A 16,967-nucleotide genomic window follows, 5' to 3' on the forward strand; every position below is an offset into this window, starting at 1 on the left:
GGCCCTTGCATTTTACTCGTCTGCCCCAAAAGGCTTAGAGATGGTTGTAAGCTGACCAGGTAGCTGGTTCCCTTCAACTTCCGAACGTCCACTAAGAACCGAATGAGACCCAAACGGTAAGAACAAACACAGAGTCCGACTCTGTGACTGAACCTTCCCAGGTCGACGAACTAAATGGACCAGGGGTGTCACCTGCTGAGTCTTATTGGTAGCACCCAAATCCGAGGGTGATAAGGTAGTGATGGATCTCCAAAGGCCCAGATCGAATTTCTCCGGATCGATCAACGGCCTCTCGTGCGACCATAAAAGAGGACTAGTCAATAGTCTAAGGTACCGCCATCAGCAAGTCCAGGTCTGTGCTCCGCTGATGGAGCCGATGTGGAGTCGCTGAGCAAGAGCCCGAAAGTCAGAAACTGCTGGACTGTCGACAAATCGCTTTCGCTCGCATGAAGTTGTCATAATTGGCGATTGATTAACACTTTATGATGAGGCTGTTTCCAGCCGACATGAACATCAACTTCATCTAGATAATCATGACTTGACAGAATGGGCAGAGAAGGAGTTGACAGGCGGCGACCTAATGATGACGGGTCGGGACTGAATCCCCATCCAGGAATCGCCAGCACATCCGCCTCGGATTGGGCCATTGCAAGGACAGAGCTTGGCTAGCGCGGGTTTCTATATATACTTAATTGCCGGACGGCTTGTCGCGATGATGCAATGGCTCTTCTTCGATGTAGAAAGAGATACTGGATCCATGACGAGGGATGTTTGTTTGGTTCATGTGCAGGAGGAAAGATCTGACAGAGATTGTCGAGATCCAACACTGATCTAGAGGCGATCAATCCGCGATCAGCAGAAGATACGGGACTCGAAACAAGAACGCTCAGGCAAACTCATGAAATCAGTCACCTTGGGTAGTCAAATTGTTGGTTGTCCGACGAGTCGCAGTCGGCCTTAATTGAGCTGTGTGCAACCTGTAAAGGCGGGGGGGGGGGGGTTGGAAGGCAAGGAAGACAAGTTTGGATGTGTGTGTGTCAGCGTGTGGGATTTTGATCTGGTCCTTGCGCTGTGCAGAAGAAAACCAACGTCATCTTGTCTTGTCCATTCTCGATCCCGTATAACAGCAGTCAAGAGGTGACAAGGGTAGTCAGAGTTGGTGAGTCCATAACCATCGTTTGCGATCGGGTAGATTTACTCGACATTATTTGGTACGTTCCCAAGTTACCTATTCTTTGGTACAATCCTTGGTACAGTCTTTGGTACCGGCTAAAACCCCCGTTTCACCTTCCCTTCTTTCCCAAGCAAAAGCTCTTGCCCGATTCTTCCAATTCTTCCAATTCTTCCACTTCAATTTTCATCTCTCTTTCCTTTCCACTTTGTTGTTGTCTTCAGTCTTCACACTCCCTGGATCCAGACCGCTTCATAGCTTGGGCTCCCCTTCTTCCCCTTTTGTAAGGAGGCAATTGGGCTGTCTCGCTCTACTCCATGCCGGCCACGGGCCTCTGAAGTAGTGCTCGTTGCGGTCTGGCAGGGCGCTTTCTCAGGAACAGGTGAGCGCAACTGCAGCTTCCGAATCCCCCCAGCCATCGCATTTTCCACAACGACCCCTTCGACCCTTCTTATTCGACCAGCCTCTGCCAATTTTAGTCGCGTGGCTCGCTCTGAAATGTTCTCCTCTTCCTCTTTGCTGTTCTCCCCCGTGTTTCAATCCCCCGAGATACCCACATTCCACTTGTCTCCTACGTACTGACCTACCATTGCGTGTTCAGTGGCCGGTGTATCGTGCGTGTGCTGGACAAGAAGCGGAGTCGTGCCAAAAGTTGTGCAGCTCCCCTGACACGTTACCAAGCCCACCCTACGATCGCAAGCCTTCTGTTCCTGGAGCCCCAATTGGAAAGGGAATTGATATTTACGTCCCAGCACTCACGTTGTCGTCGCATCCGCATCCGCCTCGCTCACATACCACTGCGGCAGTGTCTTATCCTTATCGCGGCACGTTTGACGAGACCTACGAAGTACACGATCCACATACGTTGACGACTCTTTCACCGCAACGCCAGCAGCAGGCTGCTCCCCGACCCTTACCTGAACCTACCTTTGACCCAGAACTACGACCCTCGAGTGCTTTTGGAAGTACTCGATCGTTGCGGAGAACGTCTCGTCACTTTCAGCGCCCGCCATCGGTCGATGTGTCCGGACGTCCTTTTGAAGTAGAGCAAACAATTCCTGTCTTGGTGCAGTCAATCTCGGACCACGGCAACGGTGTTGCTGCTCTACGTCCTGCCCTTTCGGAAGCGCATACGGATCACGACGAGGAGGCTGACTCGGCACCGGAAGATCATCTTGAACGGGAGGATACCTCGTACTGGCCCCGTAGGTCTACTCGAGTTTCCCCACGCACAGCATCTGCGATTCTCTGGACTCTGGAAGAAGCGATTCGCAAACCATTCCCCTTCACAACAGACTGGGAAGAAGTGAATGCGCCCATGTCTGACGCAGCAGGTACAACCGGCTTCAGCGCCAATGGCCGCACCCAGAATGGATCGTCTCGAGCCGCCCAGGGCCCGGTCCCTGTCAATCTACACCCGCCAAGTGGTGTGCGGACTCCAACGGACATCATGAGACAGCGCCGGGACCGCGAAGCTCGCAAGAAGGCAGAACAGGAAGCTAGGGATCGGGAGCAGGAGCAAAGCAAGGCTCAAGGGCAAGCGCAGCCTTATGCTGCTGGCGTTGCCGGTGACAGAGGCTCACAACGGCGAGCGACGCACAGGGCGCCCACAGGGCCGGAGGCGCAAGACTTACGCACCACCACCATTCCAGAACGGTCGACTAGCAACGTTCGACGACCAGATCCTTTGTCTCCTACACAGGCAGCAGGCACCGGTGCGGGACATGGTCATGCAAGGCCGACGACATCGGCAGGACAATTCAATCCAGCTCAGCAGTCTCAAATCCCGCCTCAGAGCTCTGCAGGGGTTTCCAAACCGCAAGGCCAAGCCCCAGCGTCTAACCAACCGAGCACAGGATCTCAGCCCCAACAGCAATCGCGCCGAGTGCCTTTCCCACATGCCTTCGAGCGTTGGGAGACTCTGTCTTCTCACTGGGAAGGGTTGACAGGTTACTGGATCCGCAAGCTGGAACAGAACAATGAGGCACTCGAGCGGGATCCTCTTAACCAGCAGATGGCTCGTCAAGTCACTGATCTTTCTGCTGCTGGTGCAAATCTGTTTCACGCCGTCGTGGAGCTGCAGCGGTTGCGCGCATCATCCGAGCGGAAATTTCAGCGCTGGTTCTTCGACACCCGCACGGAACAAGAAAGGGCGAAGGAGTTGCAAGCAGAGCTTGAGCGACAGATACGAACTGAACGGCAAGCTCGCGCGGACGCTCTTGCCTCCTTGCAGAAGGCTGAGAGCGACAAGTCGCGCGCGGAAGAATTGCTCAAAGAGATGCGTCGGGAGTTGCAAATCTCGAAAGAAGAGGCTCGCCGCGCCTGGGAAGAACTTGGTCGGCGCGAGCAGGAGGAGCGCGAGAGGACCAATTCATTGCGTAACGGCGAGCCCACATTGGTGGGAGGAGTGCAGGTGGTGCCTATGGTCACTGGAGCCTCGCATCGTCAGGCATCAACCGCTCGTCCTCAAACTCGCGAGAGCCCCTATGCAACCGGCGGAGCTACTAGTGGTGAAGGCGCGCCAAAGAGCACGGTGGACACCGAAGGTCAATACTACGGCGAGACTGCTGCATCGCCCACCGGCACGGATCCTTTTGTCGAAGGGCCGCCACCGGCTTCCTCGTCTGCAGAAACTCAGAGGCAGTATCCTGCGCACTATTACGACCAAGAGCCCGGCTACCCTGCTCGACCAACGTCAGAAAATGACGATCGCTCGTATGGTCCTAGTGTAGCCAGCAGTGAACCAGGCGAAGACGAATTTGGGGCCAGCTATCGCCGCAATCCACAAGGGCCGATTGTTTATCCTCCGACAATGTCCGAAGGGAGCGACGATTATGAGCACGGCTCACTCGACGAATCAGGATATCCTCCCAGCTCGTTGCCTGCATCGTCGGGGTCTATCTATGGAGGCTACAACCAAACTGTCGACTACAGTGGCTCGGGCTGGGGCGTCGGCTCTGGGTGGGAATCAATGACTCCCCGACATCGCCATCCTACTCGCCTAAGCGATGTCATCGAAGAAGAAGAGCCACGTACCACGCCTAGCCGTGCCAGTATGGCTAGCCGCAGTGTACAGTGAGATGGAAAGCTTTACCGTACATACCGCCTGAGGGCCAACTTCGACCCAAAGCTCGTCTTGCGTTTCTTGTTTCGTCTCCTTCCAGTCATGCATTTCCTTCTTGTTTCTCGTACGACAATACCTCCTTGCTTCGCTTTCGCATGTCTCCTTCGATCACATTCCATGTGCCATATTCGACCCGCCTACTCCTTTTGATCCAAGAAACTGAGATCCAGTGAGCGTTGCTTGCATGGGACACATTCTCTCCATGGATATCCAGACTTTGCTAGCGAGGAAAGCACGCGGTGTAATTAATGTAATGCTATCCAAGTTCGTGATTCCATGTTTGCAGCGAAACAGGCGCAAAGTGTAACATCGGTCCTGATCTTCTCAGATCTACTACACGCGCGGTAAATCACACTGTAGTGAATGCCAATACAGGGCTTCAGGAGCCGAGAAGGACTTTGACCTTTGGATTGACCTGTCTGTGAACCGAGGGGGTGAAGGCCACACTCGTGAAGTCGGATTACAGCTTGTGCTGGCGGGTTGTCTCACAGTTGGGTTCAGGCAGCTCGCGATTAGCGGCGATGATCTCGTCCGTGGACAGGGTACGCTCGGTTATGAAGACTACTTCAGGGGGCCCAGGGGTACCGTCATACTGAGCAGTAATCCTCCGGGGAAAGTTGGGAAAATCACCCTCAGAAATCTGGAGGAGAAGATGGCCGTAGTCGCCATTCGGGATGCGGGCTTGGACAATCGAGAACACTTTGAGGATTTCTACCAAATGTAGGCGCCTTTCGATGATATCAGTATCTTTGTCAGAGGCAGCTTCCTCTTTGGGGCGATCAGTGGCGTCTGTCTCAACAGGCTCCTTGCTCTTCTTGTCTGTGTCCTTCATATTGCCCATGTTTGCGTAATGAGAGCCCTGCTTGGAAGTGGATGTGTTGGACACGGCGTCAGCCGGACGATCGCGTGGGAGGTGAAAGGGGGGAGGCATGACAGGCGACGATGATGGTGGGGAGGGAGTAGAAGAGGATGAGAGTAAACCCAAGACAGCCCGTTGTTGTCAAAGTCCTCGAACATACTCATACCAAGTTGTTCGATATACTTCCTATACTCCGTAGATAGTTTCACGTGATATTCCCAGAATCACTGTACCACCAACCGCACTAAACCGTAAATGGACTCCATCAAGCCAAACCCCGGCGGCGGGCCAGCCGGACTGGAGCGCATCCAAACCACGGGCAGGCCGGGCACACCTCCGACCCGACCGACCGCCGTCAAGTTCTCCGTCCGAGAAACAAAATCCTCCGCGCAGTCAAGTCAGGCCACTTTCCCTTGCCCTCTCCTCCATCCCCATCAATTGAATAAAAATCGAAATAATGGCTTCCTCAATTCGACCGGCGAGCCGCATTCTCGCGCGTGCCTCGCGCGCTTCCCCGTTCTCGCTCGAGTCCACGACCTTGAATCGGACCCTTGCACGGACGACCGTGAACACCCAAACAGCCGCTGCCTGCACATTGAACAATGGCACCATCACCACCTTCGCCCACCGCGCCTTCTCGACCTCGCGGGCCCACCTCAAGAAATCCCCGACGATGGGCCAGCTGAAGGCGCGCAACTCGACGGGCCCGTTCTCGTGGAAGTCGGCGCTGCTGTTCGTGCTGACGGGCGGCGGCATGATCATCTATTTCCGGGTGGAGAAGGAGCGGCTGGAGCGCAAGCGCATCGCGGAGATGAGCAAGGGGGTGGGCAAGCCCAAGGTCGGGGGGCCCTTCACGCTGAAGGATCTGGATGGGAAGGAGTTCACGGCCGAGGATCTGAAGGGGAAGTATAGTTTTGTGAGTTTACCTGAGCCTTCCCCCCCCCTTCGGACTCAATCACCCAGACGACTAATTGGTGTGGCTGGCTTACTAGGTCTACTTCGGATTCACCCACTGCCCGGATATCTGCCCGGACGAGCTGGACAAGATGGCCGAGATCATCGACAAGGTCAACGAGGCCACCGGCGGCGAGAAGATCTTCTTGCCCGTGTTTATTACCTGTGACCCCGTCCGCGACACGCCCGAGGTGCTGCGCGAGTATCTGAAGGAGTTCCACCCGGGCATCATCGGGTTGACGGGCACGTACGACCAGGTGCGCAATGTGTGCAAGCAGTATCGCGTGTACTTCAGTACTCCGCGGGATATCAAGCCGGGAGAGGATTATTTGGTGGACCACAGTATTTACTTTTACCTTATGGGTGAGTTTTTTTTTGTTTCGGAGATTGGTTTGGATTCAGGACCTGGGCTAACATTTTCTCGTGCTTCCCTGCAGACCCGGATAACGACTTTGTGGAGTGTATCGGACGGCAGGACACGCCCGAGTCCGCCACGCGGACTATTATGGAGCACATCAACGACTGGAAGCGCGAGGGCAAGCCTTTGAGGAAGGATTAGATTCGTGGCTGTTTGGTTTGGGGGGCCCAATATGATGTACAATATAATACCCTACTCTGTAAAATGTGAAGAAACTGAAATGTTCGTGTGGCCGGCCTCGCAGCTCAATAACTCGCCATGAATATCTAGAGTTACACATGGACAATCCTCCCGCACCCAGTTCAAGTATATACACCCCTCCAACGCCCTTAAAACTTACCCCCTCCAAACCCAGCTATGCAAATCCTCCTTCTCCCGGATAAACCCCAAGGGAACTACCCCACCAACGCCCCCTCGCGATCCCTCTCCCGATTCTCGCGCCACTCCCCGCCCCCATCGACAAACACCTCGCGCTTCCAGATCTCAGTCCGCTCCTTGCACCGCTCCAGCACCTCCTCGCCGGCCCGCCACGCCGCGCCGCGGTGGCCCGCGCTCACCGCGATGGCGATGCTGCTCTCCCCGATGGGCACGTCGCCCAGCCGGTGCGCGATCGCCACCCCCAGCAGGCAGTGGGCGTGCACCGCCGCCTCGGCGATCTGGGAGAGCGTCTTCAGCGCGAGCGGCGGGTACGCTGTGTAGCTGAGCTGCGCGACGGCGCGCGCCCCGAAGGTGTCCCGCGTGGTGCCGAGGAAGAGGACATTGGCGCCGGCTTGCGGCGAGGAGACCAGCTGCAGGGCGGCGGTGGCGTCGAGCGGGTCGTAGGTGAGCGTGATGTGTGTGTTTAGGGTGGGGTTGTGCGTTGTGCGGGGGTAGGTGGATGGGTTTAGGTGAGCGGGGAGGGGGTCTGGGTCTTCTTGTTGTTGGGGTTGTTGTTGTTCTTGTGGCGGTTGGCTTTGGGGTTGTGGTTCGGAGGAATGGGGGGTTGGTGTTGACGCGGACATGGTGGGTTTGTTGTGTATGGCGCTGTTTGTGGGTGGTGGTGGTGGTGTATTTGGTTTGTTTGTGGGAGGTTTGTTTGAAGATTCCGGATGGGTGGATAATGAGTGGGTGAGATGATTTTTGTAGGAAGATTGCTCGAGTAGAGTAAGTGTGTGTGTGTGACCTCAGTCGAGATCAATGGCAGGTGAACAAGAATAGATAAAGCAAAGAGTCCACATGCGATGACTCTATTCAGATAGCTTATCAATGATCAGCGTCGGCGGGGAGCTGACCGATCGAGCAGGCGGTCGAGACTGCAGTGACGTTGACCATATCTGGATTAGCGGGAAGTTGTCCTCTGATCCACGGTGATTGCTGTTGACATTGAGTTAGCCTCGAGATTTCGAGAGCCCGACGGCGCATGGATCAGGACACCAGATTGGCTTGTTTGTGGCTTCTTTGTTTGTCTTTACACTTCGTGGCTAAGAGATATCTTCATAATATTTCCGGAGCTTGCTCGGCATTGGTTGTAGCACCTACGGATTTAGTCTGTTGTATGCGAGTTGGCACTTCCAAACCTCGTGCCTCTCAAAACTTTCAAGCCAGGAAGTTGAGCGTGGAATTTCTGGATGATCACAATCTTGACTAGTGTGCTACTGCTGAAACTTATGCAGAAAATTAGATCTAACTTAGAACTAGATGGACAACTCGTTGTTTTATGAAGTTGTGGAACCCGCCGTGTATCAGTAGTGTATACCCTCGTCGCCACACAATCTATCGAGCAACCAGCTTAGCTCGAGGTCAACAGAGGCATATTCTCTACAAAAAAGCTATATTCGAAGCCTGAAACTCCTTGCTTGACCATTGGGTGCGCTTGTCCAATTTCCGTAGAAGAAGGATACTCTGCCCAAGTCCCCGAAAGCATTCGCCGACTGCGCGATTTTCGCGTTGATGGGAGGCAGAATTTTATCGCAATAAAGAACAGATAACCCCGGCCCTTTTGCTTTTCTGTGCCTGGAACTGAAATCTCCTATGAGCACTTCTCTCAGCAATAATAGGATGAAGATGTATCTCCACTGCAGAAGTGTCATCACTCGACGGACAAGATTACCTCCGTCCTTATCGTCCCTCCTTGGCTCCCGGGTATACCACCAACAATGCTCTCCACCCAAGGGAGGATCGAAACCATGCCACAACAATACGTTCTCAACACAAAATAGCCCACCGAAACCCCCCGCGAGCCCTGCGCCGCGGCCCCCAACATCCTCCATCCTTAGCCGCTCGTTCTGGACCTGCCGCTCCTCATGGAAGCGCGCACGGATCAACACCCTCCGGTGCCTCGTCGGCTGCACCATCGGTGACTTCTCCGCCCTCTGGATGCTGCAAAGCTTTGCCCCGGATCTCGGGATGGGCACGATCATGGGACTATCCAGTACGTTCTCTTTCTATCCCGACCGACTCCGATGATCCCAAGCGACTGACCTCGGATAATCCGGAACCAGTGGCCTCCGGCATAACCACCTCCGTCATGCTTGAAACGTATCTCCTCTGGCGGGGCGCAGACCAGCTCTCCCTGCCGATGGCCTGCCGGACGGCCATGGGGATGAGCATGGTCTCCATGCTGGCGATGGAGATCGCCGAGAATGCGGTGGATTATCATCTGACCGGGGGCGTGGTCGATGTCGGGGACCCGCGGTTCTGGCTGGCGGCGGGCGTGTCGGTGGGCGCTGGGTATCTGGCCCCGTTGCCGTACAACTATTGGCGGTTGCGGAAGTACGGGAAGGCTTGCCATTGACCTCGTATCCTTTCTCTGGGGAATTTGAAAGGTGCTGCGAAGAGCTGTAATAATCCCTGATGCACTCGGGATTACTGGTCTGCAAGCCGGGAAAGTTCTAACCGTCGCAGATGTGCAGCCGCAGTGCAAGATAAGCGCGTGTATTTAGAATCTCGTTGCCTGACAGTACATCCTGTAGCTTGGTCCTAGCCTCCTAGCCCTCTCCTCCTGCCAGAACCAGAACCCCGGCTTATTTACTTCCGTGCCTCAAAACTCCAAGTCGTAGGCCAACGTATCATCGCACAGCTCCTCTCTCAGTTTGTGCACCCTAAACCATCAGGTTAGTCACTGGGCCCATCGTCGATGACAGAAACGGATCAACCGACTCCAGGTGCGCAGGATGCGCGGCATACGCTTGTACATCCTCGGGCTTCTCCAGAATCGCCACGAGTCCCATGTCGAAGCCCTTGGCTCTGGCGGCTGTGGCCGCGAGGGGGCTGCCGGCGTGGAGTTCTCGGAGACCTGGAGAGGGCTTAATTTTGGTTTCATAAACGGGGAGGAAGTGAGTCGCTCGAGCTTACCCGGGATCTGGCCGACCATGCCTTTCGCTATGCTCGACCATTGGTCGACCTGGGCCTTGGTGACGCCGGGCTTGAGGCGGAAGAGGACTGGTTGGAAGTGTTAGTTCCAACAATGTGGGCAGGGGGTGGAATGTATGGACTATGGAGAGATGGCGGGGTTGAGGTACCGATGTGGTAGATGGCCATGTTGTAGGTGATTGTTCTTATTCTATTAGTCTTCGGACCTAGTCGGATTCGCGTTAAAGATGAGATTCGGCTCTGTTCATGAAGATGATAGCCTTGCTTTTAAAGCAGGTGGTAGTAAGCTGAGGACGGAGTTGAACCGATTGCCGGCGGGATAATTCCGGTTCATAATTGTGCCTGAATGATCTACAGTTCTATAACTACCTGACTCAGTAAGTTACTAGTTAGGCTAACGGGTGTGCAGTGTCTATGATTTAGATTCAATTCGAGATCAATTCCTCAATGCTGCTAATGCTATTTTCATTGGGTATGTACTGGAAGCACACCCTTGTACTTATAGTTCACATGCTCGACATGCTCAAATCTGCATACCATGGTTGAGGGGTAAGTCAATTGGTCAGAAGTCGGACCGAGAGGCAGGATGAGTTGCATAGTGGCGGTTGCCAGTTGGCCACTGCATCACCGGGCCCCTCCAAAACAACCGGGGACGATCTCATCCCATCCCCACCCTCTCATGTCCCCAAAAAAGTGGGTGCATGTGTAAACCAGATGTCCATTAGAGACTGGAAGTGGGTGGACAATTGATCCACCCAGACCCGAAGCATGAGTGGCATACCACCTGGGAGAAGTGGACAACCAAACCCACCGAGAATTTCTCCGCATGCGAGACAACCCCCGAGTTGATCTTCGATGGAGCACAGCGCAGAAGCACTGCCCCTCATTGCCAGCAACACCAAACAAATAAGAAGCATGATCGACCCCTCCTTCTATCCTCAATCCTCACGGTCATCCATCCCTTACCACCCCCCATAATTCACATCTAGCCCGTCATGCCCAAACCTTCCTCCCAGATTCACCGCGCCTGGTGGAAGGAGAGCTCCGTCTATCAGATCTGGCCCGCCTCCTACAAGGACAGCAACGATGACGGCATCGGCGACATCCCCGGCATCGTCTCGAAGCTGGACTACATCAAGGACCTGGGCGTCGACATCGTCTGGCTCTGCCCCTCCTACAAGTCGCCCCAGGTCGACATGGGCTACGACATCTCCGATTATTACAGCATCGCCGACGAGTACGGGACGGTCGCGGACGTCGAGAACCTCATCCAGGGCTGCCACGCGCGGGGCATGAAGCTGCTCATGGATCTCGTGGTCAACCACACCAGCGACCAGCACGAGTGGTTCAAGCAGTCGCGCAGTTCCAAGGACAACGAGTATCGGAATTGGTACGTCTGGAAGCCGGCGCGGTATGACGAGCAGGGCAATCGCCAACCGCCCAACAATTGGGTTTCACACTTCCAAGGTAACTTTCCGCGTTACATCTCATAAATAGAGACGCCACGCTGATACTTCCACCATCACCCCTGCAGGAAGCGCCTGGCAGTGGGACGAGCACACTCAGGAATACTACCTCCACCTGTACGCGACCGAGCAGCCCGACCTCAACTGGGAGCACCCGCCCGTGCGCCAGGCGGTGCACGACATCGTGCGCTTCTGGCTGGACAAGGGCGCCGACGGGTTCCGGATGGACGTCATCAACTTCATCAGCAAGGACCAGCGGTTTCCCGACGCGCCCGTCCAGGACCCGCGGACGCCCTGGCAGTGGGGCGACAAGTACTACGCCAACGGGCCGCGACTGCACGAGTACCTGCAGGGCATCGGCCAGATCCTGAAGGAGTACGACGCCTTCAGCGTGGGCGAGATGCCCTTCGTTCGCGACACCGACGAGGTCCTCCGCGCCGTGCGCTACGACCGCAACGAGATCAACATGATCTTCAACTTCGAGCACGTCGACATCGACCACGGCCCGTACGGCGACAAGTTCCGGCCCGGCAGCTGGAAGCTCACCGACCTCAAGAGCTTCTTCGAGACGTGGCAGAAGTTCATGTACGAGAATGATGGCTGGAATGCCCTGTACTGGGAGAACCACGATCAGCCGCGCTCGATTGACCGGTACACGAACGCGAAGGAGGAGTACCGCACCGAGGCCGGGAAGATGCTGGCGACGATCCTGGCGCTGCAGTCTGGTACGCCGTTTGTGTACCAGGGCCAGGAGCTGGGGATGAGGAATGTGCCCGTGGAGTGGGATATCAGCGAGTACAAGGACATTGACTGTCTCAACCACTGGCATAGGTAAGATGCTCTGCCCGGAAAATAAGAAAACATGCGGAATAGAGACTAACTTGTACGTGGACTACAGACTCCTCAAACAGAAACCCGACGACACCGAAGCGCAGAGGATCGCCCGCCAGGAATACCAGAAGAAATCCCGCGACAACGCCCGCACCCCGGTGCAATGGTCCGCGGGCCCGAATGGCGGCTTCACCGGCCCCAACGTCAAGCCCTGGATGGCGGTCAACCCCGACTCCGAGCGCGTCAACGCCGAGGCGCAGGTCAAGGACCCGCAGTCGACGTACCACTACTGGGCCTCCGTGCTGGGGCTGCGGAAGAAGTACCTCGACATCTTTGTCTACGGGGACTACACGCTGGTCGACAGGGAGAGCCAGGCGGTCTTCGCGTATACCCGGCAGTACGAGGACCAGAAGGCGCTGGTGCTGGCCAACTGGACCGACCAGACGCTGGAGTGGGACCCGGTCGCCAACGGGGTGGGGGCCGTGAAGGGGGTGGTTTTGAACACATACGAGAGCGCCGAGTCGGCCGGGGGGAGAATCCGGAGTGGTGGGAAATGGTCGCTCCGTCCGTATGAGGCGGTGGTTGTGCTGGTGCAGGCGTGAAATGATTTTGATGACGGGCTGGAAACGAATGATTCCGACGTGCGCGAAGTAAACTACATGATTTTAACAAGACTTTTAATAAGATGACTGCACTTTCTGATCGGGATTGGGTCTTGGCTCATGCACTTAGATCCTGGAGTTTGCGTCTCAGCAGATATGGTTTCATGGGATACTCCCCTCACCTGGTAGGGAGATTGGGTAAAGGTGTGATAAGATGCCAGAGTACGCAATCGTTGGTGACTTAGGTAGCAAAATCTGCGAAGTTAATAACTCAACCCCACATTCCCATGTTCTTTTACTCCGACACCAAACCAACCCAGAGCAGATGCATTTGCTAGGTCTACTTCATGCGATAAAACCGACACAGACAACATCTGCCAAATGGAGGTAAACTTTCCCATGAGCTCTCGCTCTCCTGGCAGCAACCACTCATCTCAGCATTGGTCTCCTCAACTCACTATCTATCCCATCCGTCGCGGGTTCCTCCTTTTCCTTATGACACGCAGACAACCCACAACCCCCTCCACCCTCCCTCCACAGATGAGGATACCCACCACCCCCCAAAAGATCCTCCCATGAACTTGCCACCCCACCCCACCCCACCACGATGTGCCTTTCATTGGATAGGAGATTATCATTTTTCTGGAATTGAAGGCGAAGCGTTGGTTGTGAGGGGTTGGGGTCTGGGTGTTCGATTACTGCGGGAGGAAGAGTAACTCCGAGCTTATGACCGTGAAGGCCAGCCTTCCTGTTGGGACGACTTATGATTTAATTCTCTTGCTGGGAAATTGTGGTCCGGTGGTGGTCGTTAGACCAGGCCAGCCCACACTGCAACCACAGGGACTATGTACAACCACCTCGCCGCCACGACGAAGCTGCCCCCGGCGCCGGACTTCTTCGCGTCCGCCATCAGCACACTCGGTTCGTACGCGGCGGGCTCGGTGCTGTTCCGCGTGCCGTCCCAGCAGTACTTCTCGAAGCAAGCGGCGCAGACGGACGGCACGTCCGTGCCGGTGCGGTCGAACGAGCGCGCCAGCACCGCGCAGCCGGCACACGTGGGCCAGTCGGCGTACGCGGGCCGGGAGCCGTTGCCCGCGGTGACGACGTTATAGCCGTTCGTGATCATGGCGTCGCGCTCGGCGATCTCGTACTGGAGCTGGAAGGTCGACTTGTTGGAGTAGGTGGTGTAGGGATAGTTGGGGAGGTAGACGACGAGCGGCGCGGGGCCGGGGCCGGTGAGGTTGGAGCTGTTGCAGCCGAAGAAGGTGGGCCGGGTGTTGAGCCCGAGGTTGACGAAGGTGTTCTTGTCGGGGACGCTGGGGAAGCCCGTGCCGTTGCCGATGCCGCTCGCGTTGAGGCTGCGCTCGTACGTCGCCACCAGCGGGCTGCCGTTGGGCCAGCTGTTGGCCGTGCTGGCGGACGAGTCCACCGCGAAGATCACGTCCACGTGCCGCTCCGGCTGGATCAGCGGGTGCAGTGGTAGGTTCTGCTTGTCCTCGCCGCCGTCGACGACGTTGAGGTCCGGGGTCTGTTCGTACGCGGCCGACGCGTCGCGGTACCCGTAGAACGGGTTGGGCGAGTAGATCGCGATGTCGTCGTTGCGCTCGCCTAGGTCCGCGAGGAGGTCCGCGGCGATGTTCTTGAGCGTGCTGGGCAGGTCGGTCGTGTTCAGCTTCAGGATGAACTGGTTGAACAGGCTCGACGACGTCCCCATGACGAACCCGGCGTTGTCGTAGCCGCGCACGCAGCTGGTGTTGGAGGGCACCTCCCCGTCTTCAAAGTATGTCCCCAGGTATTCGAGGGGCGCGAAGCCGAAGATTGACGGATCGAAGCTGCCGAATTCCCAGGGGTTGAACTCGTACACGGTGGAGTTGCTGCCGATCAGAGTCTCGCCTGGGTTGCGTCCGTCTGCGACCAGGAGCGGCAGGGGCATCTTGCCGTCCTTGAAATCTTGGGTCAGCGCGATGGAGGACCAGGTGTAGCTCGGTCCGCCGTCGGTGGCGTTGATGAGTTGGTACGAGAGCGCGCGGCCCCAGTAGTCGGTGAAGGAGATGTTGAACCCGGCTGAGCGTTTCCCGGCCACCACCTTGACCAGTTCCTCGTAGTACTTCGCCGTATCCCAGATCTGCAGGCCCTTGGTCTTGGGCCCCTTGATGATCGAGTTTTGAAACTGCCACACTTCGCCTTCCTTGTAGGTTTGTAGGTTGGAGATGGTGGTGAAGTTGTTGATGTAGATCGAGCCCAGCAGCCAGCCGCCTCCGGACAAGCCCGATAGGTACGTTGCGGACTGCAGGAGACCCCCCAGTTGGCCGCTCCGGGTCGATCCCTCCGTGCGGCTGTCGAAGGCTTTGATGGCACCTGCGCCGTTCGTCAAGGCTCGGTAGCCGCCACCGGACACGGCGATACCGATGTTGGGCAGGTTGGACACATTGGAAGCATGGTTGGTGATGTACGACACAGCATCGAAGTCGCTCATGTTGATGTGCCCGAAGAAGTCCTTCATGGCAGAGATGGTCTGCTGACGGCGCACATCCAGCCATGCTGTTTCATTCTTCGACAGCGTGGATGCGCTTCGAATCGTCGGCCTGCTGGAGGGGCAGGTCACGTTGCTGGGAGTATAATCATCGGGGGCGTTGGGGAGGGCACGTCGTGAGAGGTCTTCAAATGTCACATCACCTGAGGTAGGTACAGCCACGCTGCCTGCTAAGTCCAAAGTCAGTATTGTAGGATGAGTACGGCATGACAAGGTCTGAGAGTCATACCAGGGATAGACCCGAGAGCAAGCAGCGTCGAAAGCGAGATCCCCGTGAGCTTCATGGCGTAGTAGTGACTGCCAAAACTGGGCAATTCAGATCCATTCACCACAGGGCGAACGCTTTAGCCGTTGGGGTCGACCGTCTTATATGAGCTCAGGTCCATGAAGGGCGAATCGGGAGTTTCTCTCAATTGTGTGTGGCTCAGAAATAGGACCGAAGAAACAGCAGAGTTCAGAGCTCAGCCACGGCGGGTGCTTACTTTTGCTGCCTGGAATGGAGGCGCCTCTCCCCCTGGTGATTGCACTACCCATGTCATACGGACAGTCTCGGGGTTTGAAGAAGTATGGTAAGAGAAACAATTAGAACCCTACAATCTCCACCAGACCCTGACCCAGAGCTGCCGATTGGGCAGTCAGTCCAGGCAACAGAAATAAAGGTGCTTGAAAAAGGCTCGGGGGTGGGGATCTCGGGGCCCGAGGAGATCCAAAAGTCAGCTCTGACTTGATGACTTCATTTGTTTGGTGTGCTCGAACCGGGTTGGCCATGTTCATCATGTTCATGGGACCAAAGGAGGTGGTCGAAAATATGGAATGCATGAATACGTGGCTGTATGTCTATCCCCAATTCATAAATCATGGTTAATTCGTGTGTTACAAGTGATCTTCCTGAAGAAGGACCCTGGCCCGGGAGGCTCAGCCCTACAGGGCGCCGCCCCCTCGGCTGCTCGGCTCCCGTGGACATCCCCAGTCAGCATATCCATCAGCCAAACTATACACACCGTACATGACATCGCATCTCTGAAGAGAAGATCAATGTTTTCTTCCGGAAGACTCAATCACACTCGTATCATGCGGAAGAACACTGCTGAGCTTCTAGTCGATAGCTTCCATGACATGACAACTGTGTTGATCCTCGGTGAAATTCTGCAAATAGTGTCGCCCTCTCCCGAAGCATGTAAGCTTCAGCAAGAAATCAATTCTTGGTGCCCACAGAGCATCCTCAATGGATGGTGAATATTAATGAATGGACTCATGGAGATACTCCAGGCCTCGAGCCGCTAAGACAAAACGAGCTAGTAGGATAACCGACCTCGGATGGACGGACTCGACTGTGATCAGTAAGCGGTGTCCCAGGCGGCCCATGATTCTGCCGCACGGGCGCCTTGATGCCGCGGACGGCATCTCTCCAAGCGCATCCCAACTTCTTCCCTCGTCCACTCCTCAATGACGGTCCATCATGTCGCATTTCAATCCCGAGGATAACCGGTTTCCTTCGGGACCTTCGCACCGACCTGTTCCTCGCCGCGATGACCGGGACGGCCGAATGTACGACGATCGCTCGCCTTCCCGATCGCGCTCGCCTGGCGGTATTACGCCCTCCTCCCCGCAAACCAGTAGCACAGGGCAAAGGCTATGCTTTGATGAACCGTCCACAT

The 16,967-nt window shown here is 55.9% G+C and overlaps 9 protein-coding genes across 9 annotated transcripts; 5 read left to right on the top strand and 4 right to left on the bottom strand.

The window, feature by feature from the left end:
* Positions 1 to 1,669: 1,669 nt before the first annotated feature.
* BO72DRAFT_499521 (uncharacterized protein) lies at positions 1,670 to 4,250 on the top strand (the record flags this gene model as incomplete). The annotated part of the gene is made up of 2 exons (XM_040948843.1): positions 1,670 to 1,746; positions 1,853 to 4,250. The coding sequence occupies 2 exons, from the start codon at positions 1,670 to 1,672 to the stop codon at positions 4,248 to 4,250; spliced, it is 2,475 nt and encodes an 824-aa protein (XP_040798043.1).
* Positions 4,251 to 4,503: 253 nt separating this feature from the next.
* On the bottom strand, positions 4,504 to 5,300 carry BO72DRAFT_219752 (uncharacterized protein). Its single transcript, XM_040939756.1, has one exon. It carries the CDS (start codon positions 5,224 to 5,226, stop codon positions 4,756 to 4,758), a length of 471 nt encoding a protein of 156 aa, XP_040798044.1. The 5' UTR covers positions 5,227 to 5,300; the 3' UTR covers positions 4,504 to 4,755.
* Positions 5,301 to 5,503: 203 nt separating this feature from the next.
* BO72DRAFT_451141 (SCO family protein) lies at positions 5,504 to 6,755 on the top strand. The gene is made up of 3 exons (XM_040945417.1): positions 5,504 to 6,070; positions 6,147 to 6,471; positions 6,546 to 6,755. The coding sequence occupies exons 1-3, from the start codon at positions 5,612 to 5,614 to the stop codon at positions 6,665 to 6,667; spliced, it is 906 nt and encodes a 301-aa protein (XP_040798045.1). The 5' UTR covers positions 5,504 to 5,611; the 3' UTR covers positions 6,668 to 6,755.
* A 17-nt stretch (positions 6,756 to 6,772) lies between these two features.
* Positions 6,773 to 7,782, bottom strand: BO72DRAFT_451143 (molybdopterin synthase catalytic subunit). The gene has a single exon (XM_040945418.1). The coding sequence runs from the start codon at positions 7,525 to 7,527 to the stop codon at positions 6,922 to 6,924; it is 606 nt and encodes a 201-aa protein (XP_040798046.1). The 5' UTR covers positions 7,528 to 7,782; the 3' UTR covers positions 6,773 to 6,921.
* A 39-nt stretch (positions 7,783 to 7,821) lies between these two features.
* BO72DRAFT_219769 (uncharacterized protein) lies at positions 7,822 to 8,269 on the top strand. Its single transcript, XM_040939758.1, has 2 exons — positions 7,822 to 8,152; positions 8,204 to 8,269. Coding segments are annotated over exons 1-2 (228 nt in total). The 5' UTR covers positions 7,822 to 7,925; the 3' UTR covers positions 8,205 to 8,269.
* Positions 8,270 to 8,271: 2 nt separating this feature from the next.
* Positions 8,272 to 9,606, top strand: BO72DRAFT_451144 (DUF4396 domain-containing protein). The gene is made up of 2 exons (XM_040945419.1): positions 8,272 to 8,936; positions 9,007 to 9,606. Exons 1-2 carry the CDS (start codon positions 8,570 to 8,572, stop codon positions 9,297 to 9,299), a joined length of 660 nt encoding a protein of 219 aa, XP_040798048.1. The 5' UTR covers positions 8,272 to 8,569; the 3' UTR covers positions 9,300 to 9,606.
* Positions 9,236 to 10,206, bottom strand: BO72DRAFT_219761 (uncharacterized protein). Its single transcript, XM_040939757.1, has 4 exons — positions 10,027 to 10,206; positions 9,860 to 9,946; positions 9,665 to 9,800; positions 9,236 to 9,606 (listed from the first exon to the last, which is right to left on the bottom strand). The coding sequence occupies exons 1-4, from the start codon at positions 10,043 to 10,045 to the stop codon at positions 9,546 to 9,548; spliced, it is 303 nt and encodes a 100-aa protein (XP_040798049.1). The 5' UTR covers positions 10,046 to 10,206; the 3' UTR covers positions 9,236 to 9,545.
* Positions 10,207 to 10,537: 331 nt separating this feature from the next.
* BO72DRAFT_219838 (glycoside hydrolase family 13 protein) lies at positions 10,538 to 12,917 on the top strand. The gene is made up of 3 exons (XM_040939759.1): positions 10,538 to 11,344; positions 11,412 to 12,174; positions 12,242 to 12,917. The coding sequence occupies exons 1-3, from the start codon at positions 10,873 to 10,875 to the stop codon at positions 12,774 to 12,776; spliced, it is 1,770 nt and encodes a 589-aa protein (XP_040798050.1). The 5' UTR covers positions 10,538 to 10,872; the 3' UTR covers positions 12,777 to 12,917.
* A 667-nt stretch (positions 12,918 to 13,584) lies between these two features.
* On the bottom strand, positions 13,585 to 15,593 carry BO72DRAFT_499528 (uncharacterized protein; the record flags this gene model as incomplete). Its single annotated transcript, XM_040948844.1, has 2 exons — positions 13,585 to 15,476; positions 15,539 to 15,593. The coding sequence occupies 2 exons, from the start codon at positions 15,591 to 15,593 to the stop codon at positions 13,585 to 13,587; spliced, it is 1,947 nt and encodes a 648-aa protein (XP_040798051.1).
* Between the last annotated feature and the right edge of the window lie 1,374 nt (positions 15,594 to 16,967).

This window comes from Aspergillus fijiensis (assembly GCF_003184825.1).
Source record: "Aspergillus fijiensis CBS 313.89 unplaced genomic scaffold BO72scaffold_53, whole genome shotgun sequence".
Classification (NCBI taxonomy): domain Eukaryota; kingdom Fungi; phylum Ascomycota; class Eurotiomycetes; order Eurotiales; family Aspergillaceae; genus Aspergillus; species Aspergillus fijiensis.